The sequence below is a fragment of the Toxorhynchites rutilus genome, chromosome 3 (genome assembly GCF_029784135.1).
Source record: "Toxorhynchites rutilus septentrionalis strain SRP chromosome 3, ASM2978413v1, whole genome shotgun sequence".
Classification (NCBI taxonomy): domain Eukaryota; kingdom Metazoa; phylum Arthropoda; class Insecta; order Diptera; family Culicidae; genus Toxorhynchites; species Toxorhynchites rutilus.
Window position 1 is genome coordinate 302,509,902 of NC_073746.1, and position 25,568 is coordinate 302,535,469.

A 25,568-nucleotide genomic window follows, 5' to 3' on the forward strand; every position below is an offset into this window, starting at 1 on the left:
AGAGCAGGGTTCGGGCGGCATCTGGTGTTATCAGTTGGAGCCGATCTAATTTACAACTGTTCCCTGTAACCCTACACTCCGGGTCTCTTTCCCCCAGACCCAAAGCACCGATGGCAATTCGATACTTGTCTTTGAGGAGTGCGCGCGCGAAATGGTGCGTGAAAATGGATTCAAGTTTAACACTTTCTCTCGTTTTCTGGTGAAAGCAAGCAAGTGGCGGGGAAGGGGAGAAGGATTCAATTTATCTAGAAATTCAAATGATAACACAGATCCGATTCGAACATTGGCGAGCTGTGAAAGGGGTGAGCTATTGGGAAGAAAAGTTTCCCGAAGCGGGATCGGTTCCAGATTATATTTATTTCAATTTTTCGAATTTCTATCCTCCCGGCAGAAGGGTGGAAAATTGATTTTTAATTAAAGCTTACAAGCTGGTGGCCAAACGGAGTGAATCTCTAGCAGCGTCTTTGTCTTCTTGGCCAAATTCGATTGTCGCCACCCTTTCCACGACAAAATATCCTGAAATTAGCACGACAAATAGAGGAAATAAAATATCCGTTCCACCTGCACCAGCCTCAGCAGCACACACTCTCACCCCCTCCATCCCTCAGGTAGTCAGTTGTCGTAGTAACGCCATCTCAAACCGATTTTTCCTTAACCGAACCCCTTAATCTCGCCCGTTCGCTTTGAACTCCCGAACGTGTACACTTCATCCGGAATCGCTAATTAGCTGCTACTGCGGGGCCCTTTTCCATATGCAAGTGCCATCCATCCATCCAGTTCCGACTCCGAGCGAACCGTCTCACAGTCCGGTAGAATGCTACACTTTATAAATACAAATTAGAGTGAATTCGAGTGGTGGTCTGGCCTTTCGCTGGCATCCTCCCGTCCCATAGCGGTGTCCTCGCCGTCTCCAGATGCTGACCGGTCCTTATTTCAATTTATTCAGGGCTGTTAGGGTTGGGGAGCAAAAAAATACCCCGAAAAGGATTCCTGGTTCACCTTTTTTTTTTTTCTCTTCTTGCTTTGGTACATTTTAGGCAATGCGATAATGATGATGGCGATTAGGGGCTGCTGTTGCTGCAGCCAAACACACATGGCTCGGATGGCAAAACTTCCTCCCTCCACGCCGCAAAATAAAGGGAATGTGGGAGGCAACAGAACATTATCGCTATTATTTCGGGGGCATTTGTATTTACTTAGGCGCAAATAATGCGCAGGAATCGATAGATATTTACATTTCGCCGGAGCGGTTTGCAGCAGTCTTTCTTCACCCAATTAAATATGTATTATTTAATCTTACTGTGAGCGTGTGTGCCTGTGTGTTTGTGGGGAAACGGTGTACGGAAGGATTCGTTCCCGATTCCGCAGGATATTTTTTCCTCTCCGTTTCGGTCCGTACAGTTGAATGTTGTTTGTTTTTCCTGGTTCCCGACTTGTGTGTGTGCACGATGAAAAATGTTGGTCCGTTGTTTGGATACAGTTAGCAGAAAATTAACGAAGATCAAACATAAATCGTCGCCCGACCGAGGACCGGTCGGGAGGAACGGGCCGTAAGGTCTTGCTGCGGGTAGTAATTAGTCTTTGTTGTTTCAATTTTGCGACGCTGGAATGGTGGGAATTTGCAATTTTTTTTTCGTTTTTGCGGTGCATGTGATGAAATTTAGAGAAACATTTCTACGAACAGAACTTGAACTTTAATTTTGAGCGTATTAAAAGTTGGCTTATTCGAACGATTATGAGTCGTCTGGTATCGTGGTTATTTTTATTCTCATTACTTGAAAATCGGAGAATATAAGTGATGCTTGCTATCCAATACATAGTAGGGAAGGATTCATCTGTAAAAATCATTAATTCCAAAATTGTCAAAGAAAATTGACGTAGGACTACGTCTTTCATTTCTGTACCGGGATGTAAGTTCAGAGTTTCGAAGGAGAGAGAGAGTGACGCTGGACTGAAAGGTTTTGAACGTTAATACCTCTTTACCGGCTGAATGGAGTCGTATAATAATCACTTCATCCGAGTTATATGATTGTCACTTATTGGTCCAAAAAATCGTTTCAATAGCAAAATTGCTTTGAAAGCAAGCTATTGAAGTCATAACAATCTAGCTCATTGATGATGATTGGTGATCGCAATGTGTTCCCGAACACGGACGCAAAATCTAGGCACCTGGAGAAATCGTCATAGCGAATACATGCAAGCTGTGAGTTCTTTTGCTCGCGGACACATGCAAGGCGTGAGTACTTTTACTCGCATCAGTTTCTGTTCTGCTTTCGCATGGAATAGACATGAAAAATTGCTTGCGTGAATATGTCCGAGCGAAGGAATATTCGCAACCATTTACGCACTCAAATTGGTGTTCTCGTGATACAATCCAATAGCATCAGTTTCTGTTCTGCTTTCGCATGAAACAGTCATGAAAAATTGCCACATCGCGATAAAATCGAAATAAATTTTATGCAAGCTTATATAGACTTTATTTCGTTTTCAGCATTAAATGGCGCCCTAAGTTTCTATTCTGCGCATGGAGTGATCATGAAAAATCTCGTGTTATTCTCACGAAAACAAAAATGAATCACGTGTCAAACATCTTCAGTTGCTTTTACAAGGCCACTCAAATTTTATCGGTTCGTTTCGGGACCACCAACAAGTTCGAAAGAGTTGAATTTTATGTTAATAACACATCCATACTAAAAGAAAAAAAAACTTTCAGCAATCTTTCAAAATATTCATTAATTCATTAATTAAGAATTGATTCAGATGCAATTTCAAACAAATGATTACCGAGCCAACGGTAGTCCTACGTCTACCTTGCGGTTATATCACAGATATAACCCACTTCTTATTTTTTTTCAACACATTTGTTTTTTGACCTGTATAACCAAAATATATAAGGCTAAAATGAAAATCTAAACACAAAAAATTTGATTGGCCCGATTTACGGTTTCTCCAAAACAGAATTCAAAACAAAGGTACCTGGAGAAATTGACCTTACAAATACATGATGCAAGTTGGAAGAACTTTTGTTCCCTCCGACATGTGTTCCCTAACACAGCCATCAAAACCAAGGTGCCTCACATTACATGGCGTTTGTTCAATTTTTTCACTTACACAGCATATATGTTGAATTCAATCGAACGCGAAAATTGTTTCATTCAATCAATAATTTAATCAATACACACAAATGATTACTAAGCCAACGGTAGTCCCACGCCAACATTTGAAGTAATGATGAAATCAAAACTGATTCAGACTTTTAGTAAATTATTCTCTGTATCGTGAATTACAGCAAATTGTGTGGTTGACTTTTTGTGCGAAATTGTGGGCTTGGCTTTTCTTGCGAACAGTGGGCAGTTTAGATTTTCTTTCCCAAGTTTAGATACAACTGCTTTTAGTCTCAAGACATCATTCCCCGTGTAAAAAATTCAAATTTCCCGCCGAATAAAAAAATTATATAAAATGTTAGAAAGTTGAGAATAAGGACCTTTTTTTTGGTATTGGATTTGGTATTAGGGATGATATATTTTGGCTCAACCTCAACCTCAACACCGATACACCTTTTCAAAAATCTGTCTATCGCTTTCTTACCGAAATAAGTATGAAAAACGTATTCAGGTTCAGCTTCCCAATTCCAACGAGTTCCACCAAAAACGGAACACCATCAAAATAATGTCTTTATTCATTGTAGCATCTTTTATCAGTTTTAAGCGAGAGAAATTAATTCAAATTATGAAGACAAAAACAGGAAAAACGTTGTTATGTCTTTCGAACTTAGTGAAGTGAGAATGATAAGATTTACGATATGATGATATATTGTCATCGTGAGCTGGAAATCATCGTAAATAACCATATAATTTTGAAACAGACGGTTAAACACCGGCTTCAGAGAGATCGGTGGCATTTTTAAAGATACTATTGGATGGAAATTGTTATTATTAGGTTTACAAGTAAGACTTCACGGATTTATAATAAATGACGAATGTCATACTGTTCATGTTGAAGTTGGCGATAAATGTATTTTAAAGGTGTGTTATTCAGTTTCAAAACATAGTACAGTTCATCTAATTAAAGTGTAAGGGACCAATATGTTTATCGAATCGGAAATGTCGAATTTTGTACCGGAAGAACACCATCTTGCGGTAAGTTTTATTGCATTTTTCCTATAAGAATCAACTGCACCTTTCATCATTGGTTTGGTTGTCGAGAGGCACCAAGAATATGCTACATCCCATTCCGATTGTTCTTATGTCGGAAAAACAATCGGAACGGGAGAATAGACACAAGATAATTTCACAGCATGACAACGCTAGATCACATGTTCATGAACCTGTCAAGAATTGTCCGGGAGGTGCCACCTCACTCGTCGCATTCTTGAGACATTGCTCTCTCAGATTACTACTTGTTCCGGTCCATGGCGCCTACCCTTTCTGAAGAGTGATTCTGACCTTACGAAAAATCTTATATGCTTCAAAACAACCAGAGTTCCATCAATGTGGAATCCGTGTATTGCCTGAAAGGATTTTATGCCATGAAGTAGCTCTTATCTTGTAATATTAGAAGTTACTAAAATGGCGGATGCTTTCCTAAGAAGTAAATCGCTCTTCTGACGCTCTTCTGTTTGCAGCGTTCAGCGTAAGAGGGAATTTGAAGGAGCTAAGTCAGATGAATATGGAGGGTGAGGTAGCACATCCCTGTTATGTCCAATTAAATATTTCATCACAACTTTTGCAGCATGCAGTCTGGCGTTGTTTTATTGAAAAATGATATTGATTTACCTATTTATCCGTTTTGGTCATTTTCCTTCTTTTTTTTTAACCACGCTCTAGCCAAACGTATAAATTATCATCGGTGTTCACGACCGACAGCATTAAAGAGGAGCAAGAATTAAATGAAGTAACTTTTCTTTTTCCATTCCTTTCCTTTTGCACATCGAAGCCTCTCCTTACTTTCCACAGCTCAATATATAGTGTCCGATACAATTACATACAGCAGCATATCCCAACATAAAGCATAAGAACCGTGCGCATACAAACAAATACGTGTATTTCGAAGATCTATCAATATTATTCATTCCAATTCCAACGCGTAACCGTGAAGGGAATAAATCTAGTTTGTTTCAGAAGTGCTCTTAATATTTTAATTTCCAAGTGTTGGGATATGTGGGACTTCTCGACTGTTTTTTTGTGTCCAAATGGTCTTCCTGCATTGATTGAATATGAATCATTCGCTTTGTGTAGCCCGTATGATCCTGCTGCTTCATGATGCATGGAGAGGTTCGACATGTAATGAGTTAGACACAAAGAAGAATATAAAATTTCTGCACAGAAACGGTTCATGGCGATTTTGGTTTGCTTACTCGTGTATCATGAAGTGCGAACCGAAGCAGAGTTGTCTCGTTCTCTTTGGTGTTATGATTTGTTACACGTAAAATCAAAAGAATGCCACTGGGGGAAATGATTTCTGTAAGAGCATATTTGAACAAACGAAAGCGAATTATTCAGTGAAACGGTCAATCGGCAAACACTGATGGCGAGAGTCACTAATCGACAAATATCGTCAGTAATTGCGTCAGAGGGTTTCATAAGCATATAGGGCACAACAACTTGATGATGTCTCTTTGATTGTCATGGACCGCCTTTTGCCAATTTAACCAATAATTATTCGATGCTAAAAAGACTATTCATTCAAGTCTTTGAAGCAGCATTCTTGTAATTCTCCAATACTCTGATTCTACACCCGAAATTGATTTTTAGCTCATGTTTTATCATCCCTATTTATAACATTAAATGAGACATAACATAACAGAAAATGTCATGACTCACAAATACTGGTGAGCATTTGTATAATTTATGGTACAGCAATATAAATTTAATACGAGCGAGCGAAACAAAATACAAATAAGCTCTCCGCATGCTTTGCCACATACATGGCCCAGACCGAGATAGATATTGTTCTCCTTCATGCGCTCCTTTTTTACTCTTAGAAAACATTTCCCAACTTCATTTTATAATCCGGTGCAATATTATCACGTATTTTCTGAACAACTGCTGAAGCAGCATTAGCCATATAGAGAGCGTGGTCGTGTAAAATAGCTTTGCATTCCAGTCGGCCTTGGTTCGATCCCCATTGACGTCGTACGGACTTTTTATTGGCACAATTCCAAATGAAATGAGAAAAGAAAACAGAAAGAGATGTTTGCACGCATACATACAAACTATTTTTAAGCTTTTAAAACAGCTCATTATTTGCGCATTTTACCCTCCAACACACTAAATGGTGTCATTTCTGCCAAAGATGACATGTTTTATGCCAACGCTAGTTTGGGTGTAGTTCTTCGCTTCATTCCCATTGTTGCTTATAGCTCTAGCGTGATTTTCTAACCATTATCTACAATTTTATTCGATGAGGCATGTTCAGAGAAAATATCCATGCCTTTCTATGCATCAATTCGCGAGGTTATTCAAGAATTGCTTGATAATGTTAAAAAGTAGTAGCCAGCAATGAACATCCTCTGAGCGATTCCACGCCAAATTAGCCGATTTTTACCCAATCCTTTCCGGTTTCTATAAATTCAGCCATTCAAAATTGCATTTTTTATGATCATATGACCAATTGAAATTTCGACTGATGTTTATCAAAAATCAAGGCTTGTCATTTTTCCGGGCTGTGAAATAAAAACGATTTTTTACCTGTTCCTTTCCCTTCAGCCAGAGAAATTTTCGATTGATTGATTACAGTTTATCGTATTGAAGTAAAATGTTAAATTTTCTATGAAACATACGAATCTGAAACGTCGATTCTTCTGTTTCGTAAATTTCAGCTAACGTTTCGTTCCAATTATGAAACCCGAAGTTTTCATTGACGATATCATATTGATTATCATCGTCAATGTGTTTCATTTCGTATGGGAAAAGGCGCTCCCAGCTATTCTATTCAATTGCAACAACAATTATTGTCTCGAACTGTCTTCTACAAAAAAAAAAAATACATAGTAGTCACGCCTACCACCAGCACTGGCAACTGATTACACATGCTGAGCTACTGTACAACTTTTCACTTCACCGTTTCCATTTGTTTCAATGAGTACGTTTCGGATACTACAACGAATCTTGCATTGACATATAAATTGCACGAATAAACGAATATTTCAATTCACTTTTAAAATGACGACAGGAAACTTCACATCAGCTTGAAGAATGAAAAAGTGAAAAAGTGTGAAAGTGAACAGAAAGGAGTGCACACCGACGAGAACAGATATCTTTCTTACTGAGTGTGACAAGAGAGAGCGGCAATATATTAAGCAAACGTGAACTTGAAATGCGATAGATTCTTTATTGAGTGACATTTATCAATGAGAGTGACGTTGTGAGCCCCTGTCCAATTGTGTTTCAATGTCCAGCAGTGTGTTTAAAGTGTAGTATTCGACAATGTTGTTTGAATATTACATTCAATTATATTGAAAAAATGATTTCATGAGTAATATTTTTAACCATATATATTCCAACTGTTATTTTTCTTAGAAAGTTCGCCTTATCGAACGACATATTTTTCATCAGACTGCTGGACTTTGAGTTACAGTTACAAACAGAGGCAGTGATCGAAAATGGGATTACTTTCATCTTGCACTACCATATTCTGCATCGAAATGGTTCATAACCCCAATTTGCTAGTTTATAGGAGGAAAAAGGATATTGATTGCTACCAGCATCAATAAATTGGATGAGACTAGCGCGAGTGATAACCCCAAAACGAGTTATTTTCACCGGTGGAAACAAATCTAAATCGCTAGGTCAAACATGGAATTACTTGAGATTAAACCGCATTCTCGTGCATTAATTAAAAAGCCTCAACTTACAGTTTGTATATAGCAGTCATTAACATAGAAGATCTTTTTTTTTATAGCATCGGAAAAAAATGAATTTCAAGTACAAATAGAAAACAACGGCATAAAAATCCGAAGAAATATAAGCAATATTATTTTTCTGTATTCAATTCCGGGATTCCAGGAAAACCTTATATATGCGTTACATACATTGAGAAATTAATAACTTGATTCTGGAATCTCAGATTCTGAGAACCCGATTGCAGGATATGAGATTTATAGGATCAATCGCTGAATTCTTGGTGCGCTTTTGGGACTAGTGTAATCATTGGTCTGTTTTCCCTAAAAAAAATAGCGGCCAGCAACTAGTTGATAGAGACCGCTTAATGTTCATGATAAGTGAACTGTCTCTCAAACTTCGAGTAATGGACCCGTGAATTGGCCTTCAAAACCGTGCGATTTCTTTTCTACGGCTATGAAAAGTCTCTAGTCTACACCGATGAACTGCTGCAAAAACCGATGACAAATTCAATTTCCCGATTTGACAACCTCCGAGCCAGTCGAGGTAGCCATACGCGGGAAGCCATCTATATAATTAAAAATGGAATATGTTGGTAAACGCAAAACCCGAGGAAGGAATGGTTCTGATTTGAGGCGCCTTTATTTTGTAGTATTCGTCTCTTCCCGTAGATCAGTGAAACGGAGAGAAAAATCGGAAAATTTTATTAAATTGACTTCCCATACGTTCTACAATCACATCATGATGCGTTGTTGTTATTCCATTCGATGTTTGCGCTAACGAAATTGATCTTTGCTCGAAAGTGAAAATGGATTTTCAGGCGAAATAACGCACTCCTTTATCTGCTATCTATTCTATCTATATAAATAAAAATGGAAGGCTAAATGTGTTGGTAAACGAAAAACCCGAGAAATTCCGATTCCGATTCGAGCTGTCTTTATTTTGTTGTGTTCGTCTCTGTCCGTAGGTCAATGTTATGTTATGGTTAAAATTTTGAATTTTTGAGTTTTGAGAGGAAGTTCGAAAAAAATAATTCCCCAATGTTCTGCAATGACATCGTCGTTAGCTCAGTTGGATTTCGCGATGGCGGAATTAAGCTTCGTGTTGGTGTGAAGCGAAAACGGCACTAAATTCTCAAGTGGAATAACGTACTTTGAAAATAAGAATTATGAATGATCAATTTCTGTATCAATCATTTATTCAATGTAACAGAGAAACATGTTATTTGCAAGCTAATCAAGAATCTTGAGCGAAAATTTTGTCTGAAAATAAAATTATATCATAATGAGATTTGGTAGAAGTAATAAAAAAATTATATAGTGACGCCTCGATTATATCACTGGGCGTTTTTATCACGTCTCGTTTATATCACTCTTGATTTTATCACTGAAAATGTTTATATCACGTTTTTAGAAACGAAAGAAGTAATATGCAAATTTCAATTCGTCGTTGAGTTATTGAACAAAAAATGAGGATTAGGCAGAAAAAAATGTTTTTAAGTATTCATACCGTCTCCAGTGATCAGCCGAATTCACGTAGCTAACGCAAAATTTATTTTTAATTTGGGATTTGTAGCGAAGATTGCGCATTTCTTTTGAAACCCCTCGCTCCAATTTAATAAGCTGTGACGTTACCCAAGTTTGATCCGTGTATGAATCAGTAGTACAGTATTTTATTTCATCAATTGTTGAGCTTCAATTTGAAGGTGATACATTTGATACATTTTTGTGCCAACTTTTGCGAATTGAAGCGTTCCTTTGGAACGACAAATAGGCAAGATAGAAAATCTTCCGGGAGGTGAATCGAATCGGTGGTATTTTTCTTTGTTTTTGGTACAGGTTCTGTAAGGTACAGAATCGTCAAAAAGTACAAATTGATACGGATTTTTTTTCGCGTGTGAAATTTCTTACATTTGAACAAAGCAACATTGAGGTACATGACGACTTTAACGCCGCAGTATCGCTTGGTGCTGCTGCTCATAAAAGTATTTACAATCCAATAATTGATCAGTTTCATAAGGACGAAATACCTTATAAGGATCGCTTGAAAGGACAAATGCCGAATGCAGTATCTATTGCTCAACCAATGGAACCGGGAATAATTCGAAATATAAAACTAATATTCAGAGAAATAAAAGGAACGTTAAAAGATGTATTAATTTGTTTTTTTTTTACTATTCAAGTCTTGGCACCATGTTTATGATTCTATGTCAAACTTGTTTATGATTCCTACTTCTGAGACTCGAATAGTTGTACGGGAACTCGAAGAAGAAAAAATGTGTCACAGTGTCTAACATGTCATCATTATAGAGAATGGCCAATTAGGAAGTATTGAATATATGCATTTGAGAAAGATGAAGAAATAAGTGAATGCATACAGATATCAAATGGAAATAACAACTCTGAAACATTTGATCGTATAACACCAGCAGAAGACAATTCACACAGATTGACAGTAGATAATTCGAGTTATAAGATTGAACGCGCAAAACAAAGCACTCTTTTATGAAACGAGCATTTTTAAGAAATATATGAGAAATTGGTATGAGAAAATCTTTGCAATAATAATCTCGATTTGTTATGTTGCATTCTGTCATAAAATGTTGTATTACAGCGCATGTGATAAATCATGCAATAAATGAATTTCATGTCACAAGGACAAAAGTGTTTTAATTATGCATATTGAAGATAAATCACAGATTTTTCCATTACAAAAAAAACCTGTTTCGAATATATCACGTTTCCATTATATCACGCGGAAATGTTTTTTGAGCGTGATATAATCGAGACGTTACTGTAACAGGAAATTGTAAAGGGCCGATTAGATACAATGGCGAGTTCTTCGATTGAACCCATGTATTCATTCGAACATTCCCGCAACAATTAAACGGGAATTTTCGAAAGAATCCATATCAAAAAATTAATTTTGGGCGGTACGAAGTTCACCGGGTCAGTTAGTATTAAAATAAAAATGCAAGCTTTTCCTAAAAATATTTATAAGGTTCTGTCAACAGTGGAGCCATCTATATACTCAATGCTCAATCGAACAAGTAGCGTGAGGCGGATGTAGATACAGAAGTTCAGACTCCCAAAATAACTTCCGATTCGAATTACATCACCTCGCCAAATAAGTCTCCACTCATTTTGCTCCGCCAAAAAAAGTGCAGTCCGAAAAGTGCAAGCGGAAAAAAACCCCTTAACCAACACCGAACAACAATCCAATTACTCCCTCAGTAATAGCAAAACAAAGCCTAATTGTCCGAATTAACCCCGGTGCAAATTGACCGCCGTCGCTCCGGCATTCGTTCGCCAGTGACGATTGGCGACGACGACAACGACAACAGCAAGCACGATGCAATCGTGATATCCTGATGCGCTTCTGCAAGTGAGCAAATGCAAACAAATTCAATAAGAGCCCTCCCTACCAGCTGGAAGTGCCTCTGCCGCTTTGCCGGGGATTGCACCGAAAATCCAATTACAACCGATGCAATTCAACCGCTGCCGAAAAGCGGGAACGCGAAATAATAAAAAAAACGAACGCTATCAGTGATGAAAAAAATCACCGCCATCGGCAATCCGGACAGCATCCGTTATTGCAACAGAGGAGGCAGCAGATGCTCCACTGTTCAGCATCGTATGGTATCGTCAGCCAACCACGCATACGGGGCCGGATAAAAAGTGCAACCGATGCCAACCCATCCACCCTCGAACTCTCACGGTCAAACCGGCGCAGGAGATAGGTCGAAGCAATCAAAAAGCGGTAAATTCCCACATATTGGTGCATACTAATTGCGGTCATTTTCGCCGAGTGATAACCTGCTATTTCGCGCGGCACCCCCCGAGAGCGCACTTGGCCGCGGTCGGTGGCGCTCGTTCGCGAAATTGGGAACGATTCCGGACTGCTTACCGTAAAATTGCGCCTGCAGTTGACTGCGAAAATCAACAGCTATCCAATTTCCCCGGGACGACGATGACGACCTGTAGCGTCCGGGAAAAGGCCTGTGGGCTCGCCACTTGTTTTTTTTTTATATCTTTTCCACATTCTGATCCTGCATCGCGCGTTAGGTTGCAACAGCAACACAGCATCATCAGTCAATTCATATTCGCTTCCGGATCCCACCACCGCGCACGGGCAAAAGGCAAAACACATCAACACGACCATTCCACCGCCACCATCGAAAGGTATCGACAACAGTGCCGGTCCTGGCGGAGTCTGATTCCGGACCGAACACACCACATATCGTCAAACACCATCTCGTCCTCGCGCGTTTGCCTGGGTGCAGCAAAAAACATAAACACAGCATCCCCTTCCTATCTTGGCATCGGCCAGCGATTGGCGCGTGATTTTTTGAAGGTACGATTGCAACAACGTTTGCTGCAGCAGCAGTGGCAGAAGCCTAGCGCACATATCCTGTTAATACGTTTGTAAACAGTTTCCCAGCCTCCCTCGCATCCCTGCATTCTTGTTGCTGCTCGGTGAGATTCGGATCAACGATGGGCTTTTAGCGGGATCATTTTTTTTGTCGCGTCACTGCTTTTATCTATCTATGATTTATTTCCATTCCGATTTTTCAATGGACTCACCGCGAATCGTTTAGAAAAATCCACTTTCTTCCTGATGCTGTGGATGCTGCTGCTCCTGCTGCTGCAGTGGGGATGGGGAGGCACTGTTGCAACCCTTTCGTCGTCGCTGACAAGATTTTTTTTTCTGTCGTTCGGTTCCACCAACGAGGGGATGCTGCTGTCGTTTATAGACAATGGGATTTGGGTTCGGGATTGGAAGATTGAAATTCAATGTTTCTGATTCATTCGTGCTGCACACGCTCCCGAGCACTACTCTGACCCTGACTGTCTGAATCGATGAGATTAGGAAATGTAAACATTGGAGCTTAAAAAACGGGTCGAGGCAGCGCTTCACAGGACGACATGATATCCCGCTTCGGACTGGGGAGAGACGTCGAGAGTTGGAAAACATCGACAAACAAAACAACATTGGTGGTATCCTAGTCGAATGCATTGAACCGTCCCCTGGTAGACGTATCCAAATTCGGTGATTTGGAACGAAGCCGAGGCATCTCAGCAGTTATGAAAAATGAATGGCATTACGGGGGGGCTACTTCAAATCGGCTTTTTCCGTGTTCGATAAAGTGAACGGATTGAATCAGTGGGACTCTGGTTTGAATTCATAGCGGAAAATAATCGATGAGACTACGTTGTAAATCAGTCAGACTGTTTCTGTTGAGTACTGGTATGGAATATTGTTTATACCATCTACAAAAAGGGCTAGGACTAAAGAAATATACACCGCGCGTTGGTACGATTCACGATTTCTATGATGGAACAGAATAACAATGGTTTTTGGCTCAAGATTTATTCATTATTTATTTATTTATTATCAAGTAACTTGAGACATTCGTCTTTTAATAATTGTTACAAATAGTTTTTGAGTAGAATTGATTTAAAGGTTTCTAAATTAAGAGTAATTCTGAATCATAATATACATAATCATGACATATTTGTTCAGTAATAGTACTCAATACGCAACATATTCTGTATTTAGCTGCAAAAAAAGCGTGATCGATAGTGCAAGTGCCAGGAAAGTGTTGTGAAAAATTTTAGATATTCATTTTGAATAATATTCTGAAGGAAGTCGTTAACCTGTGACGAGAACGTTTCAGATGTGTTCAAAGGCCATCAATATAGAAAACATCGATGAACTAAAAACAATGAAGATTAAAATTTAATTTTTTTTCCCGAGTAATACAGCTCCGAGTTTATACACTGTTTTTGGTTCATGAGTAATACAGTAATACAGTTTCAATGCAATGCTGCTCATGGTAAACCGTTCGTCGTATTAATTTAAACAAAATAATAAAAAAAAAACGCGGTGAGGAAAAAATGAACGTGGAAAAGCTTACCGGAAATAGTGAATCGACTTGTTTAATTTTCCTTTTTTTTTATTATTTCAGTTAATTGAGGGGCTAAGAATGAAAGGGGTGTAAGTGATTTGATCGATTTCTCTACGTCGACTTTCTCTTTTGGTCATAACTTAGCTGCAAATACATTCCCAGCTGTATTTGACAATGCGGAAGATAGGTCAGAACCTCATCTATCGGATTCTATTGCAAACTCAAATTGGAACGTTTTTGCAGTTGAGTCATTAACTGAAGAAAAAGTTGATGAAGAGAAATCGATCAAGTCACAAGTCCCCTTAAATTTTGGTTCGCAAACTATCTATAGAAAGGCTGTCCATATGAACGAACTCAGAAATGTGGTGGAAGTCCATAAAATGAGCATTAATTCGCAAGTATTCTCATGATTCACCATTCAAATTTACCTGGATTCCATTGTCGAAACTCGTCAATATCATTATGTGTTTACATATAGTCGGTGGCACGGTAATCGGTTGACTTTTGTACTTCAACTAACCTGTAATGAGAAAATAGAGAAAAGTAAAGTTGTGAATAATGTTAGCATTTCAGTTTACCCAAAGTTCTTATGAAAATTAACAGAGGGTGAAAAAAAAGTCACAGGAGGGTTGTGTCCAAGACACGACCGCACAGTTGACGTAGGATTCCGTTTGGCTATCTGCTGCATGCTGATTTTGGATATGTTTGAAGAATTACATTGTTAAACTCTTCGATAATGATTCGGGTCCGTTTTGTCTGGTTGTTAGGTATTGTTTGTTCACTCCATCATAACCGAGTGGTAATGATAGAAGGATGGTGATTAGTCATTAGATGGTGCGTATCACGTACCAAAGCCGCCCTCTGTGGTCCTGGACGAGATAGCTCCTGTGTTATGTATGAATGAAATAAAGAAAAAAAAGCTCATCAAAGCAATATAAGATAATCATCATTATCGAACCCAATTTTTCTCACCAGAAAAAAAAGTGTTACTTTAATATAGAGAAAATATATTTGAAATGGAAAAGTAATTTCATTCATAATTTTTTATTTTCTGAGTGTTTATTCAACCCATTTCCTTTTCGCTTTAAACCCAACGGAACACGATGCTACATGCCTCAATGCGAATTTAAATTGGCCTAACAGCACCCAATACGATATGTAGAGCATATGTGAAATCACTTTTTCGAATATTTCTTCATTTTTCCAATTTTGCTCGTCGCATGAACTTTCCTTGGGAGAAAAAAAATTCGTTGAAAATTTCAAGTCATTTTAACACAATAGCTACCATACACAATTTTACACTTACATTTGTGCTAAAAGTTATATGAAGCAACCAACATAAAAGTTCCAAATTTAAATTTCATTCATATTCTATCAAGCATAAGTTCTATTCAGTTCATTGAAACATCATTCTTCAATCGAAAGATTCTTATTGGAACGAAAAAACACTTGTTCATCGCTTCCAACTTATTCGCCAGCACGTATGCAATCAGCAATGCCCACGCTAGTTACAATGAGCACTATCCATTTGTGCGCGTCGTTAGTTAAACTATCGAGGGTATTTACATGCTGATTTCTCCCAGACACCATGGATTTGAAATCTCTGTTAGGGAATACATGTCGGTGGGAAAAAATCTCCCATGTATCTGCAATGCCAATTTCCCCTAGGCAGCTTGGTTAGTTTTGATGTCTCTGTTTGGGACCCGCCGCATATGTCGTCAATTTCGACATATCAGAAGTGGGTATTTCCGTTAGGATATGGGTTGAGATTTTTCAATTGTTCGATAGTTGGTTTCATGACATATATTATTTTATTCAATGTAAAAAATTGTTATGGAGTGCTGAAATTAATTGACGCAAAAATCTCATCAATCCATCATGAAATGACTGAGCAATAAGCATTTGAAATTGGACAATATTCACGGTGCGCTCGATTTTCGATGAAATTTGACTTGGAGAACACACTACATTATGAACAACATAAATTGAAAAAGGTGTATGTATTTTTTTGTAATCCCCTCAATATCGGTATCGAATGAAATGGTTTGACTATTAGAATACAGTACATTATAAAAATATTCCGAAGAAAATTAGGTAAGAAATAAAAATAAATAAAAAAAGTAAAAAAAAACTTTTAAGTTAAATGGTTTTATGTACTAAAAGCTAGAAAATATTTAGGCAAGTAGCAGTTAGTAGTCATCACATCCCTTCCTTCATTAATCTAGGATAATGGTGAGAATAAAATAAAATCGTGGGCATATGATGAAACAACTAACTGTGGATAATGGAAATCCGATGTGCCCCACGATTTTATTTTAGTCACACCATTGTCCTAGATTAATGAAGGAAGGGATGTGATGACTACTAACTGCTACTTGCCTAATTATTTTCTAGCTTTTAGTACATTAAACCGTTTAACTTAAAACATTTTTTTTTCCTTTTTTTTTGTCACTCAACCCCTCTCATTTTTAATGTGCTCAATAACAATCTCATCTCCTTCAAACACGCTCCATTCGATTTATTCGTCACACTAAAGCTGAGTTTCCAATCGTCATCCTCAGAGCGAATTGAAACATTAATTTATTCGAATAGTTCATATTCAAATGAGTGTTTCGTAGTTGTATCCGAAAGGTACTCACTAAAATCAATGAAAACGGTGAGGTGAGAGGTATGCGTAATCAGCTGTCAGCGCCGGTGGTGAGCGTGGTAAACATGACTGCTATACTCTCCTAGACCTCTTTTCATACCACTTTTTCTAGGACATTTTTAATTATTTCCACACTTACCGTGCTTAGGTTACTTTAAAAGCTGGCTATGCGTGCTTCACATGAAATGTTTTTCATGCGTGCTTAAAGATGTTTTCAAAAAGAGTAGGGATTGAATACAATTTTATTGGCCTCATTTAACGATAGGTAGATCATGAATTTCGTGATGGCTCTCCTGGTTATTGACATGAATTAGCGAAGCCCTGTAATATATTTAAGCTATTACAGTTAAGCTTTCAGATTCAGTCGCCATTTAGATGATTATCAATGGTGGGTCCAGGAATTAAATACAAGCTCTTACTAAACGAAGCATCCGCAACATATTTGACTACGAAGATCCCCAACCTTGTAGGAGCATGCAGCGGTGAAAAATGAGAAGAAAAAGAAGGAGAAAGAGAAAAAGAAGAATAAAAAAACAGAAGAGTACAGAAAAGAAGAGAAAATGAAGAAACAAAACCGAAAATTCACGAGCAATGAAAATCCGGCTAATCGAAAGAAAATAGATACAAGGCCGCATAGTTGACATTATATTGTGTTAGACTTTTTGTTGCATATTTATTTCCTAAACCATTTGATAACAACTAGGTGACTCTGAAAAGGACCGTTTAGTTTGATTGTTGGGTATTGGTCGTTCACTTCACCAGTGGTACTGTTGTTGCGATGATGGCCAAAGGACAAAGTTGGGTGATGCTCATGATATCACGATAAAAGATGCCGAAGGGCTGGGGCTTGTGATGCGGTTTTCACTTCTCTTCAGGAATTGAATTCCTAGCGAAAATATATGCGAAATTCTCTCAATTGAGTACAATAGCTGCCACAGCTCGATTTATCGTCAGTAATGCTGAAGACGATGTTCTGCATTCTAGAGCTTGAAGAGATTAAAAAACTTAAACTAGAGGCGAATAAACTATCCGAGTTGCGAGCCACCAGCAACAACGAAAACAACAACTTAAACTAAACTCTGGATCTTCCGAAACATGTAATTTTTGTGAGGCACATCAGCAGAAAGTCAATCACATACTCATATTTCATTACAACCGTATTCTTATTGAATGAGCAGCTGGAAGAATAGAGATTCCTTGTACCAATCGGCCTATCAGGACACGGGATTTTTGTTTAGATTCTTGACATTTCTCAATCACACGACCGCACGACACGACATGTTATGGAGTGCCCGAATCTTATTGACCCAAAAGTCTCGTAAATACATCGAGAAATGACTGAGCAATTAAGCGTTCAAAATCGCATAATTTTGTGATGCGATCAACTGTCCATTTTGCAATTTACATTCTCATTGTGTTCCCGAAAGACGTAATACTACGTCAAAAACAGATCAAACACATTGCGAAAGATTGGGCAAGTCAGTATAAATGCGACTATTTCTAATGGATAATCCATACACCTTCTTCGTCCGCATAACCAAGACACCCAACTCACGCTCTCTTTCCTCCTCTCTGTTGTTTTGTATTTCAATTGTTGGACAGACCAACGATGTGAGAGAAGGAGAAAATAAAATTCTTCCTCTCGTGAGTGATAATTTTCTGTCCGTCTTACCCCCACCATATGACCGTTTCACCCACACCACAAAAAATAGTCAGCTTGACGATCAGTTTTTATTCTAGAACAAAAACGTCGAGAAACAATTTATTGTGAAACATCTAAAACATTATTTTTCAAGTGCAAATAAGCTAGATTTAAGTTTTGGAGAAAATGAGTTGAAGTGCTTCTTAACCAGTCTATCTCACGCCCAGTTCCCCTGCGATTTTTTATAAGCACGGAAAATGAGACCACCAACCCAGTTGAATTAAGCTTATGGTATATGTTCGTTTTCTCGTTACCAACTGCTGCAAAACATTTGCTGAGCTGGGTTGATTGCAGTTTATTTTACAAAATTTATTTATGGCATATCAATCAAGTCGGGATTTTTTCTAAGATTTCATTTATCGAACTTATGAGGAATCTGGAATCTGAGTTTGAATTCAGAAGCAGGAATCTGGATCTCAAACCAGTGGTGAAGATCATCTGGTTTCAGATTCTGAATCAGAAATCTTAATCTGATATCTAAAGTTAGATATTTGAATCTAGATATCTGGATCTCAAACCCGGAACTAAGTTCATAATATGAATCCAAATTCGGGATTAACAGGAAATTTAAAAAAAATAGAATCCAGAATATGCAATCGTTGATCCGAATCCTAAACAGGAGGACATAGAGACATATGTATATGAATTTGAACTCTGGATATGGAAACTGAATCAACAATTTTAATCTCAAACCTGAGATTGGAGTCTCAAGTTATGTACAGAATCTCAATCCTGAATCTAGAATATGGAACCAGAAATCTGCATTCAAACCATAACCTATGAAAAATATGTTTAATTGATGAATGTTGAATCGGAACCTGAACGTAGAAACTGAAACTTGAAATTATAACCTGAAATCTGGAATCTAAATGTGATATCTGATACCAGAATCTAGAAACTAAGTTTCTAACCCGAATCGTTTTATAGGATTTGAAACAATAATCTGTGAGAACGAATCTATAATTAATCTGAAATCTGGAATTGATTCGTGATCCATGACCAGGGAATTTACACCTATAATTTGAATTATGAAAATTGAGTATACATATAAGTTTTAAATGATTTCTAACAAAGAGCGATAGTGGGAGAGGAGATCAGGGTAAAAGCGATACCCACTGATTTTTCCAGTTAGAAACAATACAAACTTTTCATTTCTTACGTTCTGGGTCACCCTACAACTGCGCAAGTCGCTTTGCAGGCGAAGCAAACAACAAAACAATACCAGTAAACAGGAGATAGTCCGTGCAAAATTTCGCCAGTGGAATTTAAGTGTTTCAGTCGAAAATTTTGGAAAATTCAATACTTTTTATGAGCCAAATTCATCTTAGATCATTGCTCAGTATATTTCATGAGACGGTAGTCAGTTTGCTTTGAAATTTCGACTCCATTTGGGGTAAAACCGATACTTTCAGTCAGAGTAATAATAACACCTGATTTGTGTTTTACTGACAGGTAAAATGCGTTCTTATTTTTCGTGGATGCCTCGTGCTTATGTTTGGAAGACAAAACGGTCGAGCTGGATTGATATTCAGCTGAAAACAGCCAGAACCAACGTTGTCTAGGGCATGTCAACAAAAAAGGCTCATCGACCACACCGGTGGATACTCACCCAAGATGGGATCGAAACTATTTACCCCGGACCAGGAGCTGGGGATTGTCCGTTACCTGCTCGATCTTGAGAAGCGTTTCTATGAGATCCTTATTACCGATATCCGTCGTCTGGTCTTCGAATTGGCAAAACCCTTTAAACAAGAAAAAGGTAATTTTTGCCTGAGATTTCTAGACCGCAATCCGAACCAACCGTTCCTCAAACCTGGGACTACATTAGCAGCGAGAGCTAAGGGGTTCAATAAGCTGTTCAGTTAACAGCTTTTTTTGCAGTTGAAATATATCAATCTGTTTGGTTTTTTATCATTCAATTACGTATCCTTTGGAACTATTTCCCAACCAACTGGGTAAAAAGTACTGTACATTTTTTTAATATTGCTCTGAAAATTTTTCTTGATTCCACAGTATTATTTTGGTATTTTTTGTGTAGTGCAAAAATTTCGTAGTCAGCCTTTTAGTAATATAGAGCTGCTGAGAGAATGAGTATTGGCGTGCCAAAATGATTACTGACAAAAAAAATTAAAGTCAATTCTAAGTGGTTCTAGCAGTTGTCTGGCTAAGCTCCTTTCGATAAATCCACCAAAGATAGGATTATGTGGAGATTCTGGAATGTGAAGATCCAAATATGTTCTTAGCGACCGCAAACAAATAAATCGCTTTCGCCCTCGAACCAACCATGCCAACGGTCGGCCGCTCTCAGTCCAACGGCAGATGTTCCTCACACGATCGCCCTCCCACACATCGCAGCGGAGGGGCTCCAGTACCAGGAGGCAGCGGCCTGTCATTTCGTCAACCACCTGACAGGGCCATTGTTTCGATTTGATCGTAATTAAAACGAGAGACCCCTGGTGGAATGCATGCAAATTCGCTCTTTGCTTCCACCGACCGCGCAGCACTAATTTAAATGAAAATATAGAAAACAGAAGTAGAGGGAAAAAAATGCACACTCATTAATATAGTTTTCGCGCGCGCACTTCACATCAACCGACCGACCGACAATTGCGACTCACGTGCGAATTACCCCCTCCTCCCCACACATGGGTTACGTCAAAACGGATTGCGAATCAACGCCGCCATTGCCGCCATTTTACGACAGGGAGGGGGGTAGAAGCGATATTTGATTTTCAAATCCATTCCATTATAGTTGTGATTATTAATAATCAGCGGCGCATGGTTAGGCAATGCACCCGCTGTTGCCCCTACTCAGGGGGGTGGCAAATGAAAACTGACCTGGATTGTTGTGAGTGCGTGGTGAAAACAAAGGAAAAAAATAACCCCGGCAGAGTCGGAACGCAGGAACACGCGTTCGAGCGGCGGTGGGGCCAGTTGACATTTGCGCATCGTCCCGAGGGGTAGGAATCTAGTAATCTTTATCGCATGGTTTTTTTTCCAGTAACTTCCGTAGGCGTGAAATTTGGTGTTTTTATGCTCACATATTTCCGAAAAAGTAAAGGAATATAACGGAACCAAAATCATGACTGGCATTAACGACCGAACGGAGCGAGAGAGATAGACGACGGAGCGATAAAGGTTCTTTGTTTCCAGCAGTGGTGCGATTCGAGAATGGGACAAGAAAAAGCAGAAGGAGCCAGAAGCAATCTCCAGCACGCAATATTTCGATATGTTATCAATCATTGTGGACGACGATTTCCTTCCTGAAAGTGTGTATGAAGGAACGTTTCTGGGTCTGTGCCATGCGGCGGGGGACCACGATGACTGCTACTGTAAAATATAATGACCAGTCCCCACACACGCTGCTATCACGGAAAGCTGTCGTTTGCTGCTGTCCGTCCGGAGGATCGAGCGCGTAAGAGGCTCAGGGATAGAGGCAAGAGGCAGGCAAAAATATGATTATGATTGCTGTTCGGTACCAACAACATCGGCAGCAGCACCACAGCCGCTTCTGCCTCTTCACAAATGTGCGCTGTTCTTTGGTAATAATCAAATTCATTATTCCGGCCCTTTGCACTTTGACAGGCGAACGAGCGGAAGAGGGGCAAGAGAGACAGGAAAAAAAACAACAGAGAATTCACTTCATTGATTTGTATATGTCCCCCGACTCTTTTCATTCATATTTCGTTCATTCACATCAATTTTAGTTTTATTGTTATTTGTTTATTTGATTTACACATAGTAAGTGAACGAACCGAACCGAGAGCCGCTCGGAACAATCTTCTATTCACGGCGCAAAATTTGCGTAGGTTTCAGGTTCACAATTTTGTTCGTTGTTCGTTCGCTGTCTTCTTCCGTGTCTTCCCGGTCAGTGATGCCAGGGTTTTCTCACGAATTTGTTTTATGTTTACGAAAATGTTGAATGTGATGTTTGTTGATTCCTGCAAAACCAAACTATTATTTGATTTTAGAGACACGAACGAGAAGAGATCAAGGTGAAATACCCACCCACAGTTATTAGTTCATCCTGTTATTTATGAATGTCGAAAGTTTTCTTCTTTTACTTTGTACTTTATGTTCCTGAATTCTATATACCCGTTTGGACTAATATATTTTCTAAAAACTTTGTTTAAGAACTTCGAAACGATTTGAGAAATTCGATACAACCAACATTTCATATAACCGAGGGTAGGCTGATAAGTCGTGCACGTATGCTTGTAGAAGACAAGAAAAAAAACAGTAGCAAAATTGGGCAAACTGACATACAAATCTGACCCTCCAAAATCATGTGCAGCGCGGACTCGATTGTATACAGTTTCGGATTTATTTTCACTGTATATAATCGAATCCTGTATGTATATTATCGAGTCAAAAAAAAATTTTTTTTTAATCCTTTTTTAAACATATATAAAAAAGGATTAAAAAAAATTATTGTTTTTTTTTTAATTTAAAAGAAGAATTTAATTTTTGATTCATCCGCTCAAAGTCATAAAATACCGTTCTCATGAAAAAAAAAACAAATTCATCCAGGAGGTGATAGAGGATAATATTTGCAGAAAAAAATCGTTCTAGGCATATGTTCGAATTTCAACAATGACAAAGTTATAGAATTTTTTATTTGCTTCGGACTCTGTTGCCTCAAACTTGCTCTACATTAAAAAGTACGCTACAGAAGACGATTCTGTTGCTTTAATTGAAAGATGAGAAAATTTAGTACAGTATATAGTTGTGAAACATCTAAATTAGTGGATTTGGATAACATTTTAGAAGTGAAAAACTTCAAAGTTAGTAATTTTTAATGTGTTTTAGTTTTATTCTAAAAATTCATTTTTAACTTGATTGTTTCTATAAATTAAATTAAAGCTTTCTAATCGTTCTACAATTTGTTCTTTTACACCCAACTTCTATCTATCTTAATTTTGTTGCAATATCGATACAAACAATTCCTGGTAAAAATTCAAGCAAAATCTTGAAAAATCACGATTTTTACCCCTCTGTACACCTTAACGTTGAAATGTTACATTTATTCTTGAAATAAGTCATATTTGAAATTAAAAAAAAAAAAAAATTCCAAACTGTATATAATCGAATCACATATAATCGAGTCTGACCTGTATTTTTTTTCTCAATATTGTTTGTATCAAATTTAAACCGAACTTTATATGGCCAAAAGTGTTTCATTTGACTTCCGGATAAGCAATGTTCAGCCACCTTAACGAATCGGGTTTGTTTTTTCTTAGTCCATTCCGTCATTATGCAAGCATACACAATTATTTACAAAAAACAACATTCTTTTCGTTTGCTGGAAAACCGGAACGTGATCAACAATTGATTCGATATGTACTTTTGCTTTGATTTGAAAAAAAAGTGCAGCAAAAGCTCACCGATCATTTGATGAGGTTTGAGCGATCAAGATCCATCGCATACATGGTACAAATGAATCAAAATCACTTTTAGGACAATTGGAAAAAAAAATCAAAGAAGATGAGTTTCTAGAAAACTCAACTCGAACATTAGACGAACTTGGAAAGAGTTATAGGCTATTGAAGCAACTGTTCTTAAACTTTTACACACCATGAGAAAAAAAAACTAGAAGGTAGGACAATGTAGTAAGTAGAAACTATCAGCAAGAAGTGCCGCACTACGAACTACTCAAACCGAATGAGACTGTTACTGTCTATATCTACAAACAATACCTGCAATAGCTAGTAACAGATGCTTGAGTGAAGAATAAACATTTGTTGGAATTGATGGAAAATATTTTCATCGGGTTAATTTGCACAATTTTTCTCATATGTTTTTCGGGCTGAAAGTAAGGTCAGGTTCATGACAAAAGAGTATACGTTAGATCCGTAAAGCCTATGAACCTACTGTGATATGACCCTGGGAGAACTGTGTGAAATGATGGTGATCCAAGGGATTATTTTCATAACGATTCCGAAACCTGGGACATATTACATACGTAATGGAGGATCATACAATGTCCATTTCTAGGTTCAAGTTTATAAAGCAATTTGAAGGCTTGAAACCTCCTAGTCTCTCAAGTCTAACTTAGTCACTCATACTTTCCTGTATCGTAAACTTCTGGGCCTCCAATTTTACAATATGTCTAGAAGATGTAATTTTATATACAGGATAATTCATTCACTGTCAAAGACTTTCAAAACTGTATTGTTCAAAATGAGTTATTTGAATGCACATCCAGGTGGTTTTATTTTGAAGTTTTTATTCAAATGAATTGATATTGATAAACAAAATATTATTTTTCCTAACATCTGAACTTCAAATTATGGTTTTTTGTTGCAAAGAAAAAGGTTGATGATTCGATACGCCATTATAAAAAAAATCAGGTGTAATTGAAATTGGTCATCTTTTAATAAAAATTGTGATTTCAGGTAGCGGCCACCATATCTATAAAGTTTAAAAAAATCGAAAAGGGTCGAGGCAGAGGTAGGCTAATTTTGCGTGGAATTGCTCCAAAATAAAGTGTACCTTATATGCCAACAACCTTGACTTTTGATAGAAAAACACCTGATTACTCAATGAACCAAGATTCAGGAAGAAGATTGGTTGCAACATTAGTGTCAGACAGAGTGTAAGCTCTCATAATAGCCATAAATACGGATCCGTGAAGCAGACGAACAAGGTCAAGGCCCGGGCGGATGAATGGATACCGGAGAAAGTGGACTAGGAATTTGCAATGTTTGGCCATGTTTGTTCCATCACCATCATTATTCCAGTTTTTTTAAAATCATTTCTATCTACCTTTGGCATTGCATTGAAACATATATGCACTCTCCTCATGTACCGTTTCATTGATCCTTGGAGCTGCGAGTATAGCATCAATTGTACAAAACAAATTCGCTGTGTGGTGGATCAACATTAAAAAGACGGTTGACTACTCGCGTGCTGTAACAAGACCACGTAATAAAAATTGCGAATGGTTTCTTTCATATACAAAACTGCCTATTTTCCCTCCTGTAACTGATTCTGATGAGAAATAGCGACATGGTAGAAAAAGACAAGCGAATGTATGATGCCGATAACCGGCGAAGAGCAAGTCCTAGCAGCGGATATATTTGAAACGCAGTTTTAGCAAAGCCAAATAGTTAGAAAGAAGAACAAGCTCAGATCGGAAGTAACTCCAAGAGAGTTCGTTGTTGTTAAGAAGAAAGGGAGGTATACAACAGAAATGCTGTGCATTCAGAGGTTTCACCGGTAGATGCAGCTGATCCAGAGGAACTGGACAAAATCATGTGAGGAACAACAAGTACTAAAGCTGGAGTCCAGCGCAAATCAGGAACCGGTAAATGTGGAAGAGTCGGTGACAGATTGGAGATTCCGTTCTCCTACGTCAGCAATGCGGTAGGGTGTTGGACATGGTGTATTCGACATCAGCCTCTATATTTATCTAGTTTCAATCACAAATTCAACCATATTTCAGGTATTTCAATTAACTTTGTTTGAAAG

General features: G+C 38.1%; 1 protein-coding gene across 4 annotated transcripts in view; it reads right to left on the minus strand.

Moving 5' to 3' along the window:
- The window catches only part of LOC129775354 (homeobox protein cut), a 372,272-nt gene that overhangs the window by 190,096 nt on the left and 156,608 nt on the right, over positions 1–25,568 (minus strand). The window contains exon 2 of one of the 4 annotated variants that reach the window (XM_055780019.1): positions 14,178–14,269. The exons of the other annotated variants lie outside the window; for them this stretch is intronic. Coding sequence (XP_055635994.1) covers positions 14,178–14,210 — 33 coding nt within the window. The 5' untranslated portion in view covers positions 14,211–14,269. The remainder of the gene's footprint in view (positions 1–14,177; positions 14,270–25,568) is intronic. 4 annotated transcript variants of the gene reach the window in all.